Source organism: Harpegnathos saltator, unplaced genomic scaffold (genome assembly GCF_003227715.2).
Source record: "Harpegnathos saltator strain DR-91 unplaced genomic scaffold, Hsal_v8.6 scaffold83, whole genome shotgun sequence".
In the NCBI taxonomy this organism is placed as follows: domain Eukaryota; kingdom Metazoa; phylum Arthropoda; class Insecta; order Hymenoptera; family Formicidae; genus Harpegnathos; species Harpegnathos saltator.
The window spans coordinates 1,302,718-1,328,237 of NW_020230682.1; the positions used below are offsets into that span (position 1 = coordinate 1,302,718).

Here is a 25,520-nt window from a genome sequence, read left to right on the forward strand (position 1 = left end):
ACCCGGTATATTATCGCGCGCGCGGTTGATTTATCATTTTTACGACACACCGCGTGCGCGCGCGAGATTCGCGCTCGCCAAGGGGGCCATCAATAAAATATCCATTACGATTTAAAGGAGGCTTTCGGAGACAGCTAGCTCCGCCGCCGACGCCGCGTCGCACATCCCGCCGAGAGATTGAATCTCGCGCTCGTATCATTACGATGGTATCTCCGTAATACCGGGTGTCTCGGAACGGCAATTCTTAGCCGCTATAGCGACTCGACTGGATTCGAAGCGACGCGCCGCGCGGAACAATATCATCGGGAGCGAATTTATAGGTCGTGGGAAAGGTATGCGCGCGCGCTGGCCGAGACGAGAGAAAGAGAGAGACAGGTCGGAAAGACAGACACTGGTTAGAAAGAGGAAGAAAGAGAGAGAGAGAGAGAGAGAGAGAGAGAGAGAGAGAGAGAGAGAGAGAGAGAGAGAGAAGGCAAGAAAGACGACGGGAAGAAGCAGAAGGCGAAGAAGAGAGAGAGAGAGAGAGAGAGAGAGAGAGAGAGAGAGCGGTAGCGGAAGAAACGCGCGCGCCATGGCTGGTGGCGATGCGCCAACGATCGATTGCGAGCACACAGAACGCGCGTCGTGTGCTTTATACACGTTTGCACATTGAGCGGAGCAAAGAGAAAGAGAGGGAAGGAGCGAGAGAGAGAGAGAGAGAGAGAGACAGATTCGAGAGATGGAGAGAAACTCGCGGCGGCGAGTGGCGTACGCGCGGGGGTTAATAAAATCTCCTTGTCTCTGCTCTCGCTTTTTCTGCCGGCGTCGTGTGCATCCCGGAAGTAAAGCGAATGCGGCGTGTGTACGTCAGCGGCTGCGAGAGGAGAGCGCGAGTCGCCCGGGTATCGACAGCCGGTGTGCGAAAGGCGAGCGGTAGATCTCGGCCGGGTCGCGCGGTCAGAAGACGCCGCGGCGAAGAAGCGACGGCGGCGACGCGTAGACGAAAAAATTGCAGCGCGTGCCGCGCCCTTGCCCCTTTCCCCCCCCTCTGCCCCCGTCGCTCGCTTTTTCGCATCACCGGCTTTGGCAGAAAATACAGGAACGAAAGGAACACGTTCGCGCCTAAACGAGATGAAGCGAGCGGAACGGAGCGGAGCGGATCCCTCTGGGCTGATGAGCGTTCTTTCCGGGCGTTATTTGCGTTGCGTTATCCGCGACAAGCGTCATTTGTTACGGACAACGGTTTATCAGACGCAAATGCGCGCACGGCGGCGGCGGATCATGGTGGAAAATGTTTCTTTAAAGTTTGCCAGAGCTTACGCGCGCTACGAGCGAGAATATCGGAAATATGCGATGCACGTAGCAGTAAAGAATTTATGTAGATGCGAGCGAGCGGTGTTTTCTCTTTCTCTCTGTCTCTGTCTCTGTCCTCCCTTTGCCCATGAGCGTACGTTTGCCGCTGTTGTGTGCGCCGTAGCTTATATTATTTGTGCGCAGGGTATCTCATAACGGCTGTCATAAGCCACGTGACTCTTCCGTCGCACCAATTCCCCCCCATTTTCCTCCCCCCGCCCCACCGCCCCGTTCTCTCGTCTCCCCGGCGCAGAGCGCTGTATCTCTATAAATATTGCTCCTCCTCCCGTCCTCCTATGAGCGAGCGAGTTCATACGACGGAATTTTCGTCATACGTCGATTTTATTATTCGTCTGTGGATTTCCCTTGTCTCTCGCCGCTGGATAAACTGCGGTCTTCCCTAGAAATAATCGTGTATTCTCTGCTGCCAGGTAGGTGGATAGTTAGGTAGCTAGCTAGCTAGCTAGGTAGGTAGGTAGGTAGGTAGGTAGGTTGGCTGGCTGGCTGGGTGGGTTTAGATATCGGGTAACGTGTATACCAAATATATACAGTTAATTTCATATTTGCTTGTTCGTTAATACCGGGATTTACGTGTAATATGGTTTGCATAATCTACGTCTACGTAACGTGTAAGCCACGTATGAGCCATCTTTTGACGGGTAATCTATGTAAACAACGCGCTGGTCGGTGTGTGTGTGGGTGTAGACAATGTCGGTAATCGCTCGGTGGTTTCCTGCCGCGCGCGCCGCTCTCCCTCGCGATTTCGCGGAGGGAGCAAGAAGCGGGCAAAAGTCGCGGCAAGAGAGAGAGAGAGAGAGAGAGAGAGAGAGAGAGAGAGAGAGAGAGAGAGAGAGAGAGAGAAAGAGAATTAAGATCGCCTTGGATCTTAACGTCCTCCCTGCTGACGTAGCGTGACATTCCTGTCGCGATTTCGCGACGTCGGGCGAAATCCAGCGCAGGAGTACAGGTTGCACGGTGAGTGAGGGCGGGGGTGAGGGGGGGACGGCGAAAGGAAACACGCGAATGAACAAATTGGCCGCGGGCGCATTAGCGTGTCGTGTTTCCGGGCGAAATTCGCAAACTAGCGGCGCCGGATAAAATTCCCCTCGCAAGTTTCGCGCCAAGAACGCGATACGTATTTGCATAATTTAAGGAGTGTTGCTTGGCTACTTAAGCGGCTGTAACGCGAGTATCTTTTGTAACGCGACGTCCGCCACCGGCGAATTTCCGTCGACGTCGCGCGACGTCGTCGTCGTCGCCATTAGCGCTCGGTGCAGTGACGGGACGACAGGCGGAATTTCGAAAATCGATCGGCCCCGGCGAACTCAACGGCGAAACTCGCCGACACTCGAAATTTCGTCGCTCGACCTCTTCCTTTCAAAATTGTCCGTAAATAGAAGCGCGGTCAAGCCAAGACACCCGGTATACAGGAGAAAAGCCCTCGCGGGGTGAGCAGAAGCATGATCGACCGAGAGAAATCGCCGGGCGAATTCGACGCGAAGTGCTTTTATTGCGCTTTTTATTGCGCCCTTGCTCGAGCTTTCGCAGATAGCACGTCGGGCTTTCTTAAATCCTCTGTGCGGCGGCGTCGCGTAGACATTCTCGCCGGACTCTCGTCCTCCGAGCAGCCGGACGAGAAGCAGGAATTTCCAGCGATCGCCCCGCGTCCTTATCTACGTGTTACCATCTTGTTAACGCGCGCGTGCGCGCGAGAGAGAGAGAGTGGGTTCTTTTTTCTCTCTCTCTCTCTCCCTTGTGCGCTTAAAAAAGTTAACATACTGTAAGCAACGAGACATCCAACGGCGCGCGGCGGTTCCTTCTCGGAGAATTTGGACGTAAAGAAGCCGGATAATCAGTCGTCGGGCCGTTTGCGCTTGCAGGAGCCTTAATGCCACCGCCGACCCTTTTTTTCCGCTGCCCGGCAAGAATGTCGATTACGGCATTCCTGCGGACCGCGCAGCCGATCGCCGCGCCGGCGCGCTCCTCGATAATCACGCTTGAAGCTGCGCAACATCTGAACTTCCTTCGCGATCTCCTCGCGATCGGCCGCGCGCGGCTCGTTACCGAAAACGAGAGCCGAGCTCATCGTCGTAAAACCGCGTCGGCTAATGAAACTTTGCCGGCCACTTTTCGAAGTCGCGGAAGCATCGTCGATGCGTTTCGCTTCGCGACATCAGCCGGTGAGGAGCGAGAAGAGAGGGAAAGTTTGCTGTTAATTGGCATCGACGGAGAGGGTGAAACTTGCCCGAGTAGAGACGGAAGAGAGATAGAGTAGAGACAGAGAGAGAGAGAGAGAGAGAGAGAGAGAGAGAGAGAGAGAGAGAGAGAGAGAGAGAGAGAGAGAGAAAGAGAGAGAAAGAGAGAGAAAGAGAGAGAAAGAGTCAGTCTCGCCAATAATCGATGTCTCTCTAATGGCGTTATCGCCAAAGTCCTTTAGAGCTCTCGAGCGCGTCGCCTCTCGTCCGAGGATGCCCTCCTGCGGACTTTCGGAAGCTCTTGCGTGTTCCTGGCGCGTCTTTTTCGCGCGCAACGCCGGTGCGCGGTAACAGTTGCGCCTCTCTCTCTCTCTCTCTCTCTCTCTCTCTCTCTCTCTCTCTTTCATAACGCCAGCCGCGCGTAAACGTAGACAGCCGCCGGCGCCGCGTAAATAATTGCTCTAATAAATATTTGCCGCGCGCGCGCGCGCGCTAATTTGCATCGAGATGAGTTTAATTAGGGGATATTTTTCAATCGCGGACGCGGAGGGCGTCGCGCGCGCCTCGCGAGCTCCACGCACGCCGGGCGTGCAGTCTAAATGAAGATGGATGCCGCTGCTCTCGGCGATGACGAGCTGCCGATGGATATATTAACCCATAAAAAAGAGCCGAGAGAGAAAGGGAGGAGGCGAACTAATCGCGCGTTTTTCCGGACGTTTTACAGTCTCGACCGTCGCTCGCTCAAATCGCCATTCGCGCCGCCGAAGCGAGTTTTACGCCGGCAAAAAACAGAAAGAGATGGAGAGAGAGAGAGAGAGAGAGAAAGAGAGAGAAAGAGGAAAAAAGACGGACGAGCGATCCGTCGCGCGCGCGGAGCCGCTTCTTTGCTGTCGTTAAGCTAATCGCGACGGCGACGACGACGACGACGACGACGACGACGACGACGACGACGCTCCCGGTCGCCAGGTAGGGAATAGCGAGACAGCGCGCTCAATAATTAACGGAATCGGGAGCGGTCTCACCTGCGGGCCACTTGATCGTCCGCTCCCGCGAGTTCGCCCTCGCCTTCCGCCGTCGAGTAATGTCCCCCGTGAGAGACTCCGGCATAAAGGGAGAGAGGATAGTTCCGCCTTAGTGCTTTTAATAATTAATACGGCGCGCGCGCCCGGCTTTGGGCTACTTATCAATACGTCGGAACTCGACCCAGTTTGCGCGACAGTTTGCATCTCGCGACTTGAATTTACGGCGCCGCCTGCGTCCGTGTAAAAGAGCCGCCGATCGCTCCGCGGGATCTTTTCCTGCGATGAATTATTAAGCGCTGCCCCCGTTATTAAGGGTTACGTCTCTCGCGTTCGAGGCGAGGCCGAACATCGCACGCGAAGCTCGTCAAAATCGGACGGGGGACCGGCTCTTGCCCGCTGCCGACACTCGGACGAATAGATTATTGCCGATCCCTTCGCTCCCCCTGTGCTCCTCTCCCCTCCTCCTCTCCGCTCTCGTCTCTCTCGTCTCTTGTCTGCTCGCGAAGGGATGCGAAGAAGCGAGGGGGCTAATTGGGGATAACTATACGCGCGCGGCCGCACGAGTCTAGCTCGGCTTAATGATCGTATCAGGAAGCGCGGCACTTGAAGGGTTGAGGGAGGGGGAGAGAGAGAGAGAGAAAGAGAGAGAGGAGGGGGAGAGGGAGAACTCAATTCAGACGCGGCGGTAAAATATCGCAGGCTCTAATCGAGTGGAAGCTCCGTTTAATTCCGCGTCGAGGAAGCGCCACGTCCAACGCAACAAATCCAAGCGGTAATTGAGGAGAGAGACAGAGAGAGAGAGAGAGAGAGAGAGAGAGAGAGAGAGAAGGAGAGAGAAGAAAGAAGAAATAAAGGGGAACGCTGTAGAGTCGAAGACTCGACACTCGGCTGGTCATCGGGGTGTCGCAAAGTCCGAGAAGAGCGCCTCGCCCCTTGACGGCGTGGGCTGCAGGATGCTGTGTGTGTGTATGTGTGTGTAGGGATTCTTCGTCGGCGCTTCACGGAGATTCGAAAGATGTACGACACCTGTAGGTTCTGGGACGCGCACGAGTGGGCTCGCTCAATCGTCTTCGCGGCGCGTGTTAATGCCTCCCGGGGGACGCGCTCATAAAGGGAGAGGAGGTTAATCTCACGCGTGAAAGTGAACGTGCAACGAGGCGAGGCCGGCGTCGTCGTCGTCGTCGTCGTTGTCGATGCGACGGTGACGGCGCATCCATCGGGGTGCAGGGGCAAAGAGAGAGGGGCAAGGGGGAGAGACGTGGCGCGGCGGAATTCCTCGCGTGACTTTGAGACGATGGATGAGGAGCTGCGCGATACGCGCGAGTTATGCGCGTGTGCGCGACGTGTACGTACACACGCGATAAGGCCGATAGGGTAATGAAGATGACCAGAAGGTGAGAGACGAGAGCAGGCACGAGAGGGGAGGAGGTAGAGTGGGTGGTTGTTGAGGTTCGGACGAGTTAATTGAATCGGTTGTTGCGCGAGTCGACCGGACAAGCGTTTTCGGCGTCCTCCGCGAGAGGACGAGGGCGGCCTCGTCGTCTCCTGTGAACGTCTCCTTCGCGAGAGCAACACCTGATAATCGATTCCACCCGGGGACCGGCGGGAATTGAAAACAGATCGGACATGATCGCGTTTCACTTAACGTTGCTGATGTCCTCGGCGGCGATCAGATTACGTCTCGAAATTCGCCGCTTCTTTCTCTCTCTCTCTCTCCCTCTCTCTCTCTCTCTCTCTCTCTCTCTCTCTCTCTCTCTGTTTTTCGTCTTCTTTTTTTCCTTCTCCCCTGGTCTCCTCCCGTTTTGCGATTTCGCGAGTCCTCGGCGGCGGCACCGTGAGCTAAAAATGGCGAGAAGCTCGCTGGCGCAGTTTTTTCCTCGGGAAAAATTCACCGCCCTGAGAGCTAGGGCGAGGGACAGGGAGGAGAGCGGGAGAGAAATGTGCGCGCTGCAAAGAGCGCGGCCGCGGTGGCGCGCGACATGTTTTGCCAAGAATATCGATAACTAAGCCGCAGCTTTCGGATACACTGTTTAATGGGATTTCGAGTTTACCGTGTTTCAGTCTTTTCTGCCTCGCAAAAACCTTTCGAAACGCAGTCAAATCGCGTGAGCAATATCAATCACCGATATTCGCAGTAATATTCCGCCCGGTTACGATGGAATAGGAATTGCCGCCGATAGCCATGGCAAACATATTTTGAAACCGTTTAGCCGAAATTAATATGCGTTGAACAAATATTTCCCTCCACTGTATGCCCGTATTCTCTCTCTCTTTCTCTCTCTTCCCCCCCCCCCCTCTCTCTCTCACTCTCTCGCGCGCGCGCGTAGTACACGCGAGGACGCGAAATATTTTTGCTGGAGCGCGCAGCTCGGCTTTCGCGGGTTCTCCTCTCGCCCCGTCCCACCCCGTGATCCATCTGTTTTCTCTTTGCCGGGTAAACAAAAATTATATATCGAATGTTTAGAAAGAACGACTGATGACGCGCGCGCTAATCGTCACGACGGACGCGGCGCGCGGGCATCAGAGAGAGAGAGAGAGAGAGAGGAAGGAAATAACGGAGCAACGCTAAGCGCGCGCTGCAAGTTCCATAACGACGACACAACAATCGCGGGTGTAAACACTTGGTGTAAACTCTCGGCTCGGCCTCATTTACGTGTGTTTCAGCGTCCCATCCGAGCCCTTTGCCGTCACGAATAGGTGGCTGGCTGAAGCGGCAGCTTTGCCCGGATACCGCGGAAGCATATACTGAGAAAAAATAGTATTAAAATTAAACAAATCTTTGTTTTCGAACACGACTGTAAATAAATTTATTCAAATTAAGCGATTAACTAGTTTCTAAAATGGAAGAACAGAGGTGCTGAATGTGAACTTTTTTCTTCAACTTTAGAAAATAATTGCTTAATTTAAATAAATGGTAAAACTTTAGAATAGGGCCTTTTCCGAATTTTGATATATTTTTGCTACTTGCTGAATAAAAATCTTTCTTGTGACTACGACAATGATAATCAATGGGGGGAGCCCGAAAAAAATGTTACCGATCTATTTTTTTCAAGTTTTTTCGGATCTTGTAAATCTCTGAAGGAAAAATGCATCAAATTTAAACTATTGAGTAAAAGTATAAAAAACTCAATGAACTTTAATAAACCAAAGACATAAACTATTCTCCGGTATAATTTAGACTTTATAATATAAATTTGTGCTTTCGATTAAAGCAGAGTATGATTGTGAATAATGCTCTGCTTTATTTTGCTTGTAATTTATGATACGTCCTACCTTGCGTAGGGGTCGTGCTAATCTTTTCAGTATCCATTTTTAGTATATCGTACTCATCTGTTTAGCAAGGCGAAAGATTCGAGTAATAACTGTGAACGGTATTTAATCAGTATAAAATCGATATTTAAAATATTTTAAATATATGGAATAAAATTTTCGTGTTTTTTCCTATAAAGATCTCAGCCCCCTTCTCCCCTCCCTTAATATATATGTAAAACTTTGTATATATGTTTTTTTACAGCTAGTTTTGTGAATTACTGAACAAGAAAACGTAGTTTTTGGTATAATAATACTTCTGAATATTTACCAAAAAAATTGTTCAAAAAATAAGTGGATAACATTTTCTTCAGGCTCCCCCGATTGATTATCACTGTCGGAGTCACAACAAAAACTGTTACCATGAGAGTAACAAATAAATATCAAAATTCGGAAAAGCCCCTATTCTAAAGTTTTACCAAATAAATGTATTCACAGTATTCGAACAAAGATTTGTAGAGTTTCAATACAATTTTTGATAAATATATAGAAAAGGGTACATCTCACCGATTTTTCATTTTGAAATATGTTATAAAGGATGATTTTGAAATATGATATAAAGAATTCTGAGTGACTTTTTCTAATACAATTATATGGGGTCGCTTATGGTTTCTGAGATATTTGATTCTGGCTCAACTTAACTTATTACAATATCTGCATATAATTAGGTGTTGTGGCTTTTAAAGAGATCTTTTCAATATCGATCAACAATATATAAAGACGCAATAAGTTTCCTATATTTAAAGTGAATGAAAACTACTTGTCTACTTCAAATATACTTTAACGTACAATTATAAAACTATAAAGTCAAATATCTCAGAAACTATAAGCGACACCCATATAATTGTATTAGGAAAAGTCACTCAGAATTTCATCCCTTATAACATATTTCAAAATGAAAAAAATCGGTGAGGTGTACCCTTTTCTATATATTTACCAAAGATTTGTTGAATTTTAATACAATTTTTTTCTCAGTGTATGAGGGAACGAACGAACGCACGCACGCCGCCTCGGCGCGGCGCCGTAATTAATTAAGCTAAGCCGAGGGGTGCGGAGAGAGGTGGTCGGAGTTATTCGCAGTCGCCGTGTGTTAAGCGAGACTGAGTGCGACTCGACTCGTCCAGTCGTCCCCGGCCCTTAACAGATCGCGCGGCCGCTATTAGTCGCATTGATTTCGGCTTAATCGACTGCCATCGAGAGCAAACCGCCCGCGGGCTTTGAGTGTTGCTGCAGCGGCGGCGGCCGCGATCGCGCGCGATTCGACGGCTCCAGGACAAACGGGACAAAGGGGAGGGGTGGAGGGAGGGGAAGGACACAGATGGGACGCAAACCCGATGGGACGGGCGTGCGCGTGTTTGCCGAATTAAAGCAACCGGCCGCTGAATCACAGCCGATAAGGCGCGGCGCGGCCGATGATGATGATGACAACGGTGGGCGGCGGTCGCGGGCCGCCCCGGAGAGAAATGTTTACTCGAGCGAAGCGATTCCCCGCTTCGCTGCTTCGACTCCGATCGCAAGAGGATGCCTTTGTATCCCGTCCGGAAGATTCGTCCTGTCCGACGGATCTGCGGCCGCTCATTCTCGTTCGTTTCCTCCTCGCAGAATTCACTCCGCGACTTTGTGGGAAACGAAGAGCAGCCAGGCGAGGGGGCGGGGTGGGGGGAGGGAGTAACGAGAGCAGAGCGCGCATGTGGCGGACAAAGCAGCGCGCGCGACCGTCGGCGAAAACTAATTTCGCCGGCTCGTGTTGATCCCGGCGATTCATTTTTGCGACAATCTCGCGCCGCGTGTCAAAGCGCCCGTCGCTGCGCGACTTGATCGATAGAATCGCGTGGCGGCGGGGGCGGGGGGAGGGGCTCGAAAATCCAGGTTGCACGTAAGTTGCCGCATGCAACGAATATTTTAAACCGCGCACACCGTGAAAAAAGAGACAAATAGCCTTTCGCCCGTTTTTCACCCGGGCGAGGCGTTGTCCGGCGCGCTCAAAGCGCTCGCGCGTCACGTATTTACATTTCGCGGCCGCGTCTCTGCGGGCCAGCGCAATCTGGGGGGGGGGGGGGCAGGGCGACCGAGGGCAATTTCGCACGAGGAAGCTGACACGCACGATTGGCTCCAGCTTCCTCCGTCGCCTCGCCGTCTCGGACAAAACGACGAGCTTGGATTAGTCGCAGCGTGTGACAATAGCATGCAAGAAGAGACTAACGACATCTCTGGATTCGGAGACACGTTTGATCATTTTTAGTCTTGCATGGAAGGCCAGCTCAAGTTTCAACTACCTGTAGGGATACTTTGAACTTGGCTCAACCTTTTCACCGCTGCGGGCGTGTATACACGCTTTGGCGTGTATCCCTCGACATCATTTCCTTGAATCTCCCGCCAACATTCCTCGCGTTCGTGTCCAAACATCTTTTCTCTCGATAATGTTCTTCCCTTGTAACAGCAAATCCGTCGGGAAACTTTGCTCCCAATTAGCTCCCTACTTTGCTTCGTTTTATTCGGTGTATCCCCGTTGAGGGTAATTTCGCTCTCACCGTGTAAACACGAAGTGGTCGAAAGTCGCGCGCTTTGCCGAGCCCCTGGTGATTGCACTTTATCGGCTGCGAAGTACCTGAAGATAAACTCGAGATGATTAAGCGTAAGGTCCTACTGCGAACACGAAGCCCGAAGGGGTTTTAACTTCCATACGTCCGGCTGCCAGGTTGAAACCATTCCGGGAAACTGTCACATAGGACAGTCTCTGAATGGAACCCTGAGAGTCATTCTTCAACCCGTTGAGTGATTCGGGACGACCGGGAGAAACGTGCGAGAGGCTTGCCCGGTCATAATCACATGCTCGGCCCCGTCGTAGCGCATCGTCATGCGGCGCTTTTGTGTATCGTAAATAAACAAACGAGCGAAAAATTGCCCGCCCTATTGTGAAATTTGGAGATGAGATTTGCCTTTCGGCAAGGCGCGCACGCGCGGAACTGCGGGAGATACGTTGTTAAATTTCGTTCGCGGACAAGAATGAGATAGCGGCCGGAGAAATCGATGCTCACTCCCCTCGACGTCGCCGTCGCCGTCGCCGCGACGTGACTCATCCGCGCGTCTTACCTGGTCAATCAATTTCCCGAGGGTGCCTCTCGCCACGAAGAGAAGCGACGCGCGAGCCTTTTGTACGACTTCTCGCCGTTGCTCGTCTAAGGTATCCCACGCACAAAGAAGCCCGCGGCCTCGTCCACCTCCTCCTTCCTCCCCCCTCACCCTCCCCCCGCCTGCCGAGCGACCGGCCGCTTTCGGATCGCTTTACGATCAATTACCGCCGGCGAATTACCAGCCGCCGGTGGTCACCGGCCTCGATGGCGGACTTAATTAACTTAATAATGATAAATAATAGTATTTACGAATAATCCATAATTATGATCCGCACACGCGCGCGCATATTTCTGCAGGCTAATAATATTAACATGCGAATTAATGAAACGTGGCTAACGTCACGTGTTTGCGGACGCGCTCGCCGACATGGCGCGTATTTTTACACGCTTAAGGGGACTGGAGGGTCAGATTGCTGAAAAATCGTGCTTGTTTTTGATAATATTTTGCGATGAACTGAATAAACGTGCAAGAATGAAAATTATAGGTGTATTTATATAATAAGTGAAGAGTAGAAAATTTTTGTTTATCAACAAATACTCGTATAAATATACGATATATATAGCTGAAATATACTCTCCTTTTTTTTTTTCAAGTTGTTTTTGCAGTAATATCTCGCGGCTCTCGGTGGTCCGATCAGAGCGAATTTCAGCTAGAAATTTTAAGGAGGCTTATCATTATCTGGTGAAGCACTATAAAAAAAATCGAACAAAATTAACAAAATGGCAGCTATTATTAGGAAAAGATTCAAATCTTTCAATTCCTTTACAATAAAAAAATTAATATCTCGAAATGAAATATTTTGACGGAGTTGTCCATGGTTCACCTAAGAGCCAGATGAACAAATATTATTGCTTTAAAATTTCAAATCGATACGAAGCTCAGTTTCGGAGAAATCACTGCAAAAAGTTGAAGAATAAAATTTCGAGAGAAACGCATTTAAAATTTAAATGGACCTATATTTGTGAAAGTATTTGTTAATAAACAAAATTTTTCTACTCTTCATATGTTGTATAAATATGTCAAAAATTTTCATTCTTGCACATTTATTTAGTTCGTCGCAAAATATTATCAAAAAACAAGCACGATTTTTCAGTAATCTGACCCTGCAGTCCCCTTAATTGACGACTCACCGACGTTGTCAGGAGGCATCCTTGATCCGAGTCACCCCGTTCCCGAGGCGGAAGCGAGAGGACCTCCTCCCCTTCCGCGCGTCGACCGTGGCTTCCGATTTCCCCGCTCCTTCCGGTGAAGGAGAAGAGAAGGGCGAGACATTTTTACGCAAAGTAACCAGATCGTCCCATCGCGCGACCAGAGAGTACCGCCAGGTCCTGAGAAAGGACCAACAACTTTGTGAGTCGCCGACGAAAATATGGCGGCGCGCGAACACGGAGCGGTCTCTTCCGTACGAAGATACGAACGACTCAAAAGTTCCAATTGAAAATTGACCGGAAAAGCTCTCTCTGAATGATCCAGACTGGATGATTTCGACAACTCGAACCGGAATATCCGCGTCGTTCATATATTTCACCCCGGAAAATTCTTTCACTCTCGGGCAAACATTTTTCTCCCCCCGCAGACAGACAGACAGACAGACAGACAGATAGAAGAAGAGAAAGAGACGGAAATAGATAGGCAAAGACCGGCGGTATAGAGTTCTGGTTCGAGTATCCCTTCTGTGTGTATCAGCCGGAAGAACTCGTCAAAAAGTTGATGAACGAATGATAGGTAGGGCGCAGGAGGGGGGGGAGAAGGGCAGCTTGCAGACTGTAGGACTCTCGTGGTGGCGGGTGAGTGCAAAAGTTTGGATGGGTTTCGCGATGGAAAAGTGGACCGAGCAATTTGCTGAAAAACCATCGACTCATTCCGCCAAGTAGTACGCCATTGCACTTCTCCATCGACCTTGCCGCGTTACACATCGCGCGTACTTGCAACAGCCGCCGTGAGAGTCTCGCGACACCCTCGAGAAGCCCGAAAACTGTTGCGCTCATCTAATATCTATCCGGCGAGGAAAGCACCTCGGACCCTCTTCCGGGTTCCCTCCGCTCTCGCTGCGGGGCGGAGACAGGCCTTCCCATATTGACGACAGAATATCCTTCGCAGGTACCGAGGAAGCGAGCAGACCAACGGACGAGCGCGCCGATGAGAAAGAAATCGACACGGTAATTGCGCGAGGCCGCGCCGGGCAGGACTAGCGGTGCGCAGGGCAATTGGGCGCGTTAAATGTCCCCACGGGCATTTACGTTCCGGCCGAGGCTCTCGCGAATCTGGGATGGCTCCGAGCAGCAGCAGCAGCAGCAGCAGCAGCAGCAGCAGCAGCGATATCGGATCAAGCTCACCTAACAAGTCCTGCGTCGTCGCCGTTCTCGGCCGCGCGACCAGATAGATTCAAGAGCGAGCGAACCGCGGGGGACAACGCCGCGCGGCGGCAACGAAGTTAGCACGGCGAAATAATCCGACGTTATTGGATCGTTCGCCGTCCCGTCCGGCGGCGCATATAATGGAAGCTCACAAGGATGCGGCAGCACGGTAGTGTGGACACTCCGCGTTAGTCGTCCGGCTGCTGGTCGTTTGTTTTGCGAGCCGCGCCGCATCGGCCGAAGAAATTGGATCGCGATATCCCAGAGTGCGAGCGGAGACGACGACGACGACGACGACGACAACGACGACGACGACGACGACGACGACGACGACGACGACGACGACGAGGAGGAGGACTCGTCCGCAGCCTGGCAGTCGCGAAGATGCACACGCGGAATCGCGCACCGCCGCAGAGACACGCTGTCGTCTAATCTCCCCCAGCGAGCGAAGGCACTGGCGGATCAGCATAAGACGCGCGGCGAATGTCATTGTGACATCGCGAGGGAGCAAACTCTGAGCACTGCCGACCGGAGATGTGACACGTGGATTCCACGTAAGAAAGAGAGAGAGAGAGAGAGAGGGGGGGAGAGAGAGAGAGAGAGAGAGAGAGAGAGAGAGAGAGAGAGAGAGAGAGAGAGTGAGTGAGTAAAGCCCGAGAGTAAAGTCTCTCAAGTCGGAGACGAGGAGAGAAGACAAAGAAAGGGAGATATAGTAGTGGATAATCGAACGGCGGATCGTTCGATAATACTGGTCACCCCGACAAGTGTCCTTACGGTGGCTCCAACCCCCGCCCTCTTCTGGTCGCGGTGGTCGTGGTGAAGCGGCGGAGGAGCCTGTTATGGAATGAACCGATGCCCGCACAGGGCGTCTAGGTGTCCGCGATCATCCCCCCCGGCACGATGTCGAGCGTCGTCATGACCTCCAGAAGGATGCGGTCCTTGCCGGCGCTTCTGCTGGCGCTGCTGCTGTGCCGTCAGTGGAGCGCGTGCACGGCGAGCGGCGACGGCGGGCCCAACAGCCCGATCTTCAACTTGGACCACACCGCCCTGGAGAAGAACCTGGCGGCAATCTTCAACAAGGTGGCGCACAGCTCGGCGACCACGAAGCGCAGCGTGCCAGCCTACGACGCTCAAGTCTCGGCGAGCACGACCCTGTCGACGGTGCCGTCGCCGTTGACCACCAGCAGCACCAGCAGCACCAGCACCACCGCCGCCACGCCGGCTGGCCCGTCGTTGCCGGCGGCCAAGTACCCGGCGCCCCGAGCCACCGCGTCGCCCATCTTCCGCGACATGCCGTCGTACGCGCCGCCGTCCAGGGCGCTCTTCACGCCGCCCCTGCCCCGGGAGTACTTACACCCGTTCGCCGACAAGCCGACGCTGCGTGGCACCAACTCGGATGTGCACGCCGGCAACAGGAGGCCGATGCCGCCGCCTAGCCTGACTCCGGCGCACGAGAGGATACCCATAAGGCCGCCGGATCTACCTCAGAGCCCGGCGCAGGAGGCGCCGGAGCGGCACTCGCACTCGCATTCGCACTCGCACTCAAACTCGCGGAACAAGCCGTCATCGGCGGGCGGCCAAGCGGGCAAGGAGCAGCAGAGGCCAGCCGCCTCCTCCTCCTCCTCCTCCTCCGCAGAGTCCGGGGCTGCCGACGGCGACCGGGCGGCGAGAAACAACACCACCGAGTACGTGACCCTCCACTATCCGAGCATCTCGAGGATCCTGTCCGGCAGCAACGGTAGGAAGCAGGACATTCCCGATATACTGCTGAAACCGCTGGCCACCAAAAGTCCTCCGTTGGCGAACGTGCCGTTGGCGCCCACGACCGACCGGACCACTCAGATGCCACCCAGCATCAGCATCAGCAGCACGCCCAAGAGCCCTCCCAGCGGCAGCACCGTTGCCGACTACGCGGCCAAGAGCGTGACGCAGCCGACGATCTTCAATCTGCCCAACACCGGCCGGCAGGACGACGACGGCGGCTACCACGGTGGCGGCCTGCGCAACGACCACGGCCTCAAGACGGACAGCATCGAGATTGTGGACACGGAGAGGTTACCCTATCCGCAAGCGCAACCGCCGGCGCCCACGTCCAAGCGACCGAACGGTGGCAGCGGCGCCGCTGGTGCCGCGGACGGCGGCGGCGACGACGACGAGCGGCTGGTGTCGCACGTGGACACGCAGAACCCGCTGGAGTCGTGGCGGATCGCCTGGTCGTTGCACGTGTACTTTGCGGCCATCACCTTCACCCTCATGGCGCTCTTCTCGATCTACAAGATTGTGCGCTTCAACGAGGCGACCAACCTGCTCAGTCAGTCGTACTTCCTCGCCGTGCACCTGCTCCTCACCACCGTCTGCACGCTCCGGTGTTTCCACCTGTTCTACGACGCCTACAACCTCGGCCATTCGTTGCCCGAGCCGTTGTCCAGGGTGCTCATGTACCTGCCAGCGCCGTTGCTGTCCACCGCCTTCGCCACGCTGGTGCTCTACCTCGCGCGCTGCTCGGAGGCGCCGTCGCTCAACAACAGCATCCTCTCGCCCACCACTCTGGTGCTGTCGTCCACCGTGCACATAGTGCTGTGCGTGTCGCTGCACGTGTCGACGCACGTGCTCGGCTACCAGGACGAGGCGCGGATCCTGCCGCTCGTCTGCCAGTGCATCTACGTCGTCGTGTGCGTGACCCTGGGCCTGTGCTACGTGTACGTGTACCGGGTGGTGCGCTCGCAGATCCACGTGGCCAGCAACAAGGCCGCCGGCGCGAATCACATGATGGCCGGCGCCGATCCGACCACGGTGGCCCTCAGCACCGCCATCACCACCACCATCGCCATCGCGTTGCTCTTCATTCTCATGGGCCTCGTGCAGCTCTACGGGATATTCGGCGTCCAAGAGCGGCCGCAGGCGTATCCGTGGCTCTGGTGGGGCTGGCAGTTCTCCGTCAGGGTGCTGGAGCTGTCGGTGTGCGGCCTCCTCGCCTGGGTCGCCAGTCTGTCGCAGTATCCGCTACGCGAGAAGCAGATGCAGCAACACTCGGCCCACTCAGGCTTCGCCCTCTTCCCATGCGGCAGCTCCACGTCCACCGAGAACATGGACGACGTGCTGTACCCGGCGATATGCAGCACCAACCAGGCGATACAGAACTACACCATGCGGACGGGCAAGCAGGTCTACGACGACAGCTTCCCGCTCAACACCCTGCCCGAGCACTTGAACATATCAGGTATCTGGACTTTCGTTACCTTTCCCTTCCGGGAATCCGGGAAGCTTTTGTTTGCGCCTCGCGACACGAGGCGCTTTCTCTCGTCTGACTCTCGTAAAACTCATGTTTTTCGCACGCGTGTCGGTCGTGTTGTGCCAAGGCACGTGTGCGCCATCGCGCGACAACGTGTGCGAGAGCGAGAAACAAGGTAGCGTAACGTCGGCGGGTGGCCCGACTCTGCCGACATTCATCTTTGGACAAAAGGGAAATTGACGGTGTCGTGTGTTTGTCACGTAGGTACCTTCGAGAGACATTCCATTCGCAAGTCTGGTACGATGGGCCACTTTCCTCACGAAGGCCGGGGTTCCCTGAGTCGCCACGGTAATGGCATACAGACCCTGAGGAGCTCCGAGACTCGCGGCAGGCACACGCCCGTTCAAGGAGGCCTACACGAGCAGGCTCCGACCAGCGGCTCGACGATGCTAGTCGCCGAGGATGGTTTCGTTAGGTTCCGGAGCCTGGGCGCGGAGGAGGACGAGCTGTCCGACACGCAGAGCATGGTCGGCACTCACGGCAGGGGTAGCTCGCTCGCCGGCAGCGTCAGGTACAACGCGAGGCATCCGACGGTGCAGCAGCATCAGCATCCGCACCAGCACCAGCACTCGCATCCGAGTCAACATCAGACCCACCATCAGCTTTATAACAACACGTAAAGGGCTGTGCCAACAAACCCGCGCGATCAAGATAGAACGCGATTCCTCGCTTGACTCGGTAGGTCACAGCGAAAGTAAAATTACGTCTATCACTCTTGTTGAGGCAGCGGGGGGAGGGAGGGGTCTTGTTCCATCTTGCGGGCCTGTATCAAGCCTCGGTGTTGTTGCGTGTCGCGTGCACAACGTTTCTCACTAGGGCAATTGTTACCGCGAAGTATTCCTCTTTCGATTGCGATCCAAACGTCTCGGCCAGGGCGCGTCTTGGCCCCTCGAAACGTTTGAGATTATAATTGAAAAAAAATATATATATATAGACGAGGAAAGAGAGAGAGAGAGTGAGAGAGAGAGAGAGAGAGAGAGAGAGGGAGAGAGAGAGAGAGAGGGAATTTGTAAACATATCGGCGAACGAGATGATTTTGTTGGCAGCAGCGACACGCCGCCCGCGCTGTTCGATCGGATGCACGAGTGATGCACGAGTTATTCTCATAACCATCCTGTCCTGTTCTGTTGCAGACGTAATTGATCGTCGTCGGTGAGACACATAGTATATATCGACACTCGCGGGATATCGTCGTCGCCCTTCGCAAAGCTCGGTCTAAACTCGAGAGACTAATTTTATCTCGCGTAACTCTCTCTATGTAAGATATGTCCTTGTGTATAGACACCTAATTGCCATTCCCGTTCTACCGCTTTCGCATCGACGTCCGAGCCAAGCCTCCGCCGTGCGACATCTAAATAAATATATTTATTTCAATCCTCTCGATAAGCGAAGAAAAAAAAGGAAAAGAAGAAACAAGGAAAAGCGAGTAAAACGTATACGGCGAACTCGTTTTTGGGGTTCCTCTACCTGGTTATGTGGGTAGTTTCAGGGTATATCGAAACTTGATCTTACACTAGGGCACTTGGTACTTATTAAGATTCATGTGATTGACGAAGGAAGAGAGAGAGAGAGGGAGGCAGGGAGGGGCAAGAGCTAGCCAGAGGTGAGAATAGTAGTGCGTCTCCACACGCGCGAGATACGTAGAGAGAAAGAGGGAAGAAACGCTTCCGTTCGGTTTTTACGTTCAAACTATTAGAGGTACACCGAATACCGCCGGCTGTGGAACGTATTTGGATGAGGAGGAAGGGGAAGGGGGACCCTCAAGTCTGTTCTAATCTCGTCTCGCGAGACACATTCACGACTTGTTGTTGTTTGGCAATGAAAGAAAGAGAGAGAGAGAGAGAGAACAAGTGTTGCTAGTTGTTATTCGCTATCGCGTGATAGATGGAGAAAGCGAGACTTGCGACGAATGGCACTTTTGATAATCCTAAAGTTCGTTGTTTTACCGTGTAGTCTCGGTACGATAAGTCGTCGGAGCACCGCCGCTCGAGTGAGACCGCCCGACCGATACTTATTGTCTCTTTCGTTGAGACTTTTCGTGGATTCAATGTGACTGTCTTTCTGCCACCGTCGTCATCGTCATCGCCATCGCCATCGCCATCATCGTCACCGTGTCACAGTCATCATCGCAGGCAGCTTCACGCGACCGGCAAGAGGTGTATATTTTTTACGAGAAATCGCGTGCGCGCGCGCGAGGTCCAAACTAGAAGAAGAAAAAGAAAACTGAACGCAAAACACACCGACGAAACTCTCGGAAGAAGACGCTCCTCCGCGACTCTCGACTCCAACACGGGTGTGCGTTCCGAGACTTACTACGTGATGTGATCCTTTATCAAGTTGAAAGCGGCGTTTGTACAGTCGACGATAATTTATCAGCCAGTCCGATTTAGTACGATTTTAGTTAGCGACAACTAAGACTAGCGATTAAGAGAATTCCGCAGGTTTAGTGTTTTAAGTTTTTAACCGTTAAGTTGTCAAGAGGCGAGTCGCAAGACTCTCGTGTCAAATTTCATGATTTCTTGCGTTTTAACGAATCGAAGGGAAAAGTAACAAGAGAGACACTCGGAACGAGGAGCAGCTGGGAAAGGAGAGAGAGGAAGAAGAGGAAGAGGGAGAAGAACACACGCGCTATTACCCGTTATAGAATAGATTGACATAAGTGCGATTTAACGTCACACAGACACACACAGGCCAGCATTTTAACTTTATTTGTCAGACAGTCTAAGGTACAAAATAGTACTTTTTACCTTTCACTTGGTATATCGATAGGTTTAAGCGGTCGCAATGTATATGTTTATATATGAACATTGTAAATAAGGTGTACGGGCTCGCCGTGAGTGAATCTACTGTTACGATGGAATCCAGGATTCCGGTTTTCTGTCCGACGCATTGGAATTTACATGCCTCTCGGTTGTAAAAAAAAAAGAAAGAAAAAGGGAGAAGGAAAAGAAGACGGGAAGGGAAGAGCGAAGGAGAGAGCAAGAAAGTGAACAGGGGGAGAAACAGACTTGCGCAAGACTTATATTTTAATTTATCTCAGAAGCTGTATTTATTAATGCGAGACACATTCCACAAGTGATCGGTGTGAGTGCGAGATCGATTTGTGTGTGGGATTTTATTGCAATTATAAATTTACCTAGGCGCTAAACGAACCGTGAAACAAATGTAAATAAAAGCTTTTTTTGCGAAAAGTCTCACGTCTGTCTTTCGAGCGCGAGTTCTTTTTAGTCGCAAAGCGAAGTTCTCTTCGCGCCTCGGCGTGGAAGACACGCTTGGAATGTATTCCTCGTTGTTTTTTTTTTTCTTTAATTTTACATTTCATCATCATTTTTCTTTTTTTTTTCCTTTCGTGCTAAAAGTGACTTTTTAATTGAGACGCGTGCAGGTCGAAACATTCGAGGCTTCGCGATCCCGACACACACGCGCGCTAGGCAAATGAAAAAGAGAGAAAGAGAAGGAGAAAACGTTTCCGAATTTAGGTTTCCTAAACAAATTTTATATTGTAATATATAAATATAATTGTGTTAGTTATGTACGCATATTATGATTTTGTTTTATTCTACTGTTACTGCTACATACCCCGATATTCCTCCGACCATTTGAATGGTCCAAAACAAGTAAATATTCTGGGCACGACCGCGTGAGATGGCCAGCCACTTTATCGAACCTTGCTGTGACCATTTTGATTGTCATAATCACCCAGTTGATTCCATATGTTATCCATCGTTGAAACCGTCTCGATGAGAACCATCAATCTCTGATCGCAGTTCGTTCATTCAGTTTTCACATATTCGTCTCTGCGATGGACTCGTGGCTCCATCTGTAGGTCTGCCGGCTGAACAAAAGGGATATCTGTGAGCACCAACCAGGTAATGCTAAAAATTGTCAGCCCTGGACAAAACCTTGTACCTGAAGGGGCCCGGAGATAATTTAGGAGTGATAACAATACCGACAGTTTTCGGGATTACGGCGGGAAATTTAAAATGTTGATGCCACTTCCTCGGCACTCTGACGAGATAATATCACCACCGACGAGATACTATAAAGACTGTTGGCCTTACGGGATTTAGCGTACCAGAGAAATTTCGCTGTGTACTAGCGCCCTCTTAGGAACATCGTGGCCGAAATATGAAACATACGTAGCTCGTAGCTCGAAATAAGCATGGATGGTAACAAATATGGAATAATGGGAATAAAGTATCGGAAGATATCAAAGACTATTAATACAGAAAACGGGCCGAACATATACCCAGACAACACCGGACATCCAATGGATGTACGTTTCACGTCCAATTTATGTCCAATTTACGTCCGTGGACATAAATTGGACGTAACAAGCATGTCCTTATTGGACATCGGACCTGTAGGACGTCCATCGAATGTCCTATGTCCGAAGTTGTGACAAACGTACGTCCTATGGACGTCTTTTGTATAAAAAATGGACATATAACGGACGTCCAATGGACAACCGTGTGCTGTCTGGGTATGTATGTATGTCTCTTAGGATTGCAAGCCGTGAGAAAATTTAGAATAATTTTTATTTTAAATATATACACATGTTGGCATTCTTAAGTTAATAATTGGAAGCTGAAATAATATTAAAATTTCAATCCGAAACACATATATACCGAGTGTTTCACAAATTCCTCGCTCCGAGGAATACATGAAAACATAGAACGGATTAAGATAAATATAAAATTTCCATACTATTTTGCGATGTTCGCAACAACCGAACTATTAATTACAGAAATGTAACGAATAAGCACGCGCCGGTATCGAAAAAGCAACGAAGCCACTCGAGCCAAGCGCGGCCCACTCGATGTAGCGACTGTTATCAGCGCGCGGCAAGAGGAAGAACAATGCATTACTACTCGTATTTTATCTCCCTGCTACTCGTGTTTTATCTCGCCACTTCTGATATCGGCGGCAAGCCCGTCACTGAATGCTCATCACTGCTTAACGCCACACTCAAGCATTTGCGAAACAAAAAAGAGTTTAAAGTTTCTGATGTACTGCATAGTAGAAGAAAGTTACACATTATTTTCATCCACATCATTTACGTCCACGCGGTAGCTTCGATAACGTGGCTTCTAGAATCTTCTTGAACGTTCCAAAATCTTCTAGAACGTTCCAGAATTTTCTAAAATATCATCCACATGGTGGCGGGGCTATTGAGACCGTTGGGCCAAGTCGACTGGGCTAGACGACAAAGCGACGGCTACGGAGACGCGGCCCTGCGGCTGGTAGTGAAGCTAGTGAGGCCGCGGCGCCGACACAAGGCGAGCGAGTCGGTCAACGATGTCGGAAATTCTAGAACGTTCTAGAAGATTCTAGAATTTTCTTGAAAATTCCAGAATATTCTGAAAGTTTCTAGAACTTCTTGGAAAATTCTAGAATTCGATGATACCACCGGCGAGGTAATATAAAGACTGACAACCCTATCTAAATTTTCGTATTAAGTAAAGGGGCATAAAGGGGCTCAGAGATAATTAAAGAGCAATGATAATACAGATGTAATTAGTTACGCTCATTATAATACAGCGAGCAACTATTGCCAATGCTAGGTGAGGGAAAAAACAACACAAGCCAATACCAGCCGCAGGGCCGCGACCCTAACGCTCGGCCGCAGCACCTCGCGCCGGCGAGGCCCTGCAGCCTCACTAGCTTTGATAGTAAGCCCGCAGGGAGCGACGAAATAAAACACATGGAGAAATCAGTTTTCCCCATTTTCGCGTATTGGTATCAGGAGAATATAAGGGGCAAAGAGGTTTCCGGAATTCTGGCTGAAATTTTAGAAATCTACAAATTTTCTCAGTTTCGCGTTTTCGTATAAGGAGAACATAAGGTGCAAAGAGGTATTCGGAATTCTGGCAGGATAGTTGAAATATTTACAAGTTTTCCCAGTTTCTCGCTTTTCGTGTTTTTGTATCAGGAGAACATAAGGGGCAAAGAGGTGTTCGGAATTCTGGCTGGAATTATAGAAATCTACAAGTTTTCTCAGTTTCGCATTTTGGTATAAGGAGAACATAAGGGGCAAAAAGGTGTTCGGATTTCTGGCTGGAGTTTTAGAAATCTACAAGTTTTCTCAGTTTCCACGTTTTAGTATCAGGAGAACATAAGGTGCAAAGAGGTATTCGGAATTCTGGCGGGAAAGTTGAAATATTTACTAGTTTTCTCAGTTTCTCGCTTTTCGCGATTTCGTATCAGGAGAACATAAGGTGCAAAGGGTTATTCGAAATTCTGGCGGGAAATTTAAAATATTCACAAATATTTTCAATTTCTCGATTTTCGCGTTTTGGTATCAGGAAAATATAAGGGGCAAAGAGGTTTTCGGAATTCTGGCTGAAATTTTAGAAATGTACAAATTTTCTCAGTTTCGCGTTTTGGTATAAAGAAAACATAAGGTGCAAAGTGGTATTCAGAATTCTGGCGGGAAAGTTGAAATATTTACAAGTTTACTCAGGTTCTCGTTTTTCGCGTTTTGGTATTAGGAGAACATAAGGTGCGGAGAGGTATTTGGAATTCTGGCGGGAATTAAAAAAATTTACAATTTTTCTCGGTTTCGCGTTTTGGTATCAGGAAAATAGGATGGACGAAGAAGTAACGCAAATAGAGAAATGCTTTTTTCACATCTAACGTAATTTTATTCCGTATTGTTCTTTTATTACAATGTATTATAGTAACACGCACGCACATATATGATATTTATAATATGTGATTTACAATATAATGTTACAATGTAACACGATATAAAACAATGCAACGCATATAATATATGGAAATTAAAATTTAATAAAATAGAAATGTAATAAAAGGAAATGAAATGTGTAAATAAATTGATGGAAAGATTTAATATTTTGTATTATGTGTGTGTGTGTCTGTGTGTTTACATATGTGTGTAATTTTTATATTAAACGGATCAAGGTTTTTACAAGTTATTAATTGGGTATGTATAAATTAATGTACACTCGCGGACATAATAGTAAGTGCCCGTTTTTTTGTAACTTTCGAAACGCATCCCGATTCAAGAAGAATGAGAGTCACTGCTTCGCTTGCTGTGCACGTCTGCGCAGTGACTCACAATGAAATGTGGGAAATTAAATATATGTGGTGGGACATATTGACTTGTGCATTCGTTGCAGCTGATGATTCATCTCGTCCATCTCTTTCAGAAGACTTTAAAGTGGAAGTCATATTTTAAAACGATATCTCACGTATCATTTCCATGCTTGGGTGGAAAGGTAAATATCTATAATTATGTTTTATATTATAGATACTGTGTGTCAAAGTACTTCTTGAGAAGAAGGAAGTAGGAAAATATAATGAAGAAGATATGAAAAAAAGAGCAGAAACGAAGAGAAGAAAGGAAAAGAAGAGAAGAAACGTGAGGAGGAGGCAGAAGAATGTTTAGCCAGTCTACATAAAATTGGAGATCGTTGAAAAACAAGCATGTAACTTCATTGTACAAAACTAGAATATAAAAGAAACTGTTTTATTGCAGATATTTACAAGAAATTGGGTATACTGACACAATTATAGATGTATGATCAGAGTGCGATCACTGCTTGGTTTGAATAATACAGACTCAGATGAAATGAATACTCCAGCATTAAATGGAAATGAGGGAACACAGAACAGACAAAAATCATCCGATATAAGTGTTATACTCCGGAGAAAATATCCGAGAAAGGTAGAGATAAATAAACATGTTTATGTTTTTAAAATAATACGAATTTAATTAAGAGAAATAAGCTGCATTACGATAGTTACGATTCTGTTATACATTTATATGTGATTTATTGTTTCAGCAACAGCCATAGCTTCTATAACAGAAGCAATGATATTAGGTACAGAAGCAGCTGTTATAGCGAATTTTGAATTTTTGGGACATACAGACATGGACATGGAAGAGGAAGGAGATGGAGAGGATGAAATTTATGATGCAAATATGGATACCAAACCAAATACATAGACTGGCTAAATATTCTTCTGTCTCCTCCTCACGTTTTTTCTCTTCTTTTTATTTTTTCTCTTCGTTTCTGTTCTTGTTTTCATATCTTCCACACAGTATCTACAATATAAAACATAATTATAGATATTTACCTTTCCACCCAAGCATGGAAATGATACGTGAGATATCGTTTTAAGATATGACTTCCACTTTAAAGTCTTCTGAAAAAGATGGACGAGATGAATCACCAGCTGCAACGAATGCACAAGTCAATATGTCCCACCACGTATATTTAATTTCTCGCCATTCGTTGTGAGTCACTGCGCAGGCGTGCTCCGCAGTGACTCTCATTCTTCTCGAGTCGGGATGCGTTCCGAAAATTGCAAAAAATGGGCACTTACTATTATGTCCGCGAGTGTACAAAATATAGACACTTTACATATTATAACATAAATAGGTTCTCCGCAATGGCCAAGTTAATAAGGAAATTTTCTACGGCCGGTGCCAAGTTCTTTTCCCTAAATATCTCCACGGATATCATCTTCCTGCCATCTGGAGCTTGCACTGTTGCCAGTGATGTCAGCTGATTCAGGAGATCCTGCGTCTTGTCGCTTATCTCGGATATAATTTGCGCCTCTGTATAATTTTGATTTTCACACAACTGGACCATAAACAAGGCTATCTCCTTGTGAGTTTTCGTCATTGTAAGGCTTTCTGGAACATATAATTTGAAAATTACTAACAAAAATAACGATATCAGATGATATCACTCTAATAAGTAAGATTTGTTTCTAACTATTCTACCTTTTGCATGTGAAGTCACAGTGATTTCTCTGGCGGGAATATTTACAAGTAAATCATACAAATCTGTTCTTGAGGATATCAAGCTATTATTACAGCCTGCGACGTAGTATGGATGTCTCTGTA

At 49.6% G+C, this 25,520-nt stretch overlaps 2 protein-coding genes across 4 annotated transcripts in view; one reads left to right on the forward strand and one right to left on the reverse strand.

The window, feature by feature from the left end:
• The window catches only part of LOC105184119 (uncharacterized), a 115,829-nt gene extending 95,643 nt beyond the window's left edge, over positions 1–20,186 (forward strand). For both annotated transcript variants that reach the window (XM_011142674.3, XM_019841881.2), the window contains 3 exons: positions 13,094–16,570; positions 16,847–17,320; positions 17,776–20,186. In XM_011142674.3, the coding sequence (XP_011140976.2) occupies positions 14,251–16,570; positions 16,847–17,262 (2,736 nt within the window). In that variant the 5' untranslated portion in view covers positions 13,094–14,250 and the 3' untranslated portion in view covers positions 17,263–17,320; positions 17,776–20,186. The remainder of the gene's footprint in view (positions 1–13,093; positions 16,571–16,846; positions 17,321–17,775) is intronic.
• A 3,934-nt stretch (positions 20,187–24,120) lies between these two features.
• LOC105184120 (protein FAM45A) overlaps positions 24,121–25,520 on the reverse strand; it is a 2,566-nt gene continuing 1,166 nt past the window's right edge. For both annotated transcript variants that reach the window (XM_025307108.1, XM_025307107.1), the window contains exons 4-5: positions 25,398–25,515; positions 24,121–25,307 (exon numbers count right to left, since the gene is read on the reverse strand). In XM_025307108.1, the coding sequence (XP_025162893.1) occupies positions 25,036–25,307; positions 25,398–25,515 (390 nt within the window). In that variant the 3' untranslated portion in view covers positions 24,121–25,035. The remainder of the gene's footprint in view (positions 25,308–25,397; positions 25,516–25,520) is intronic.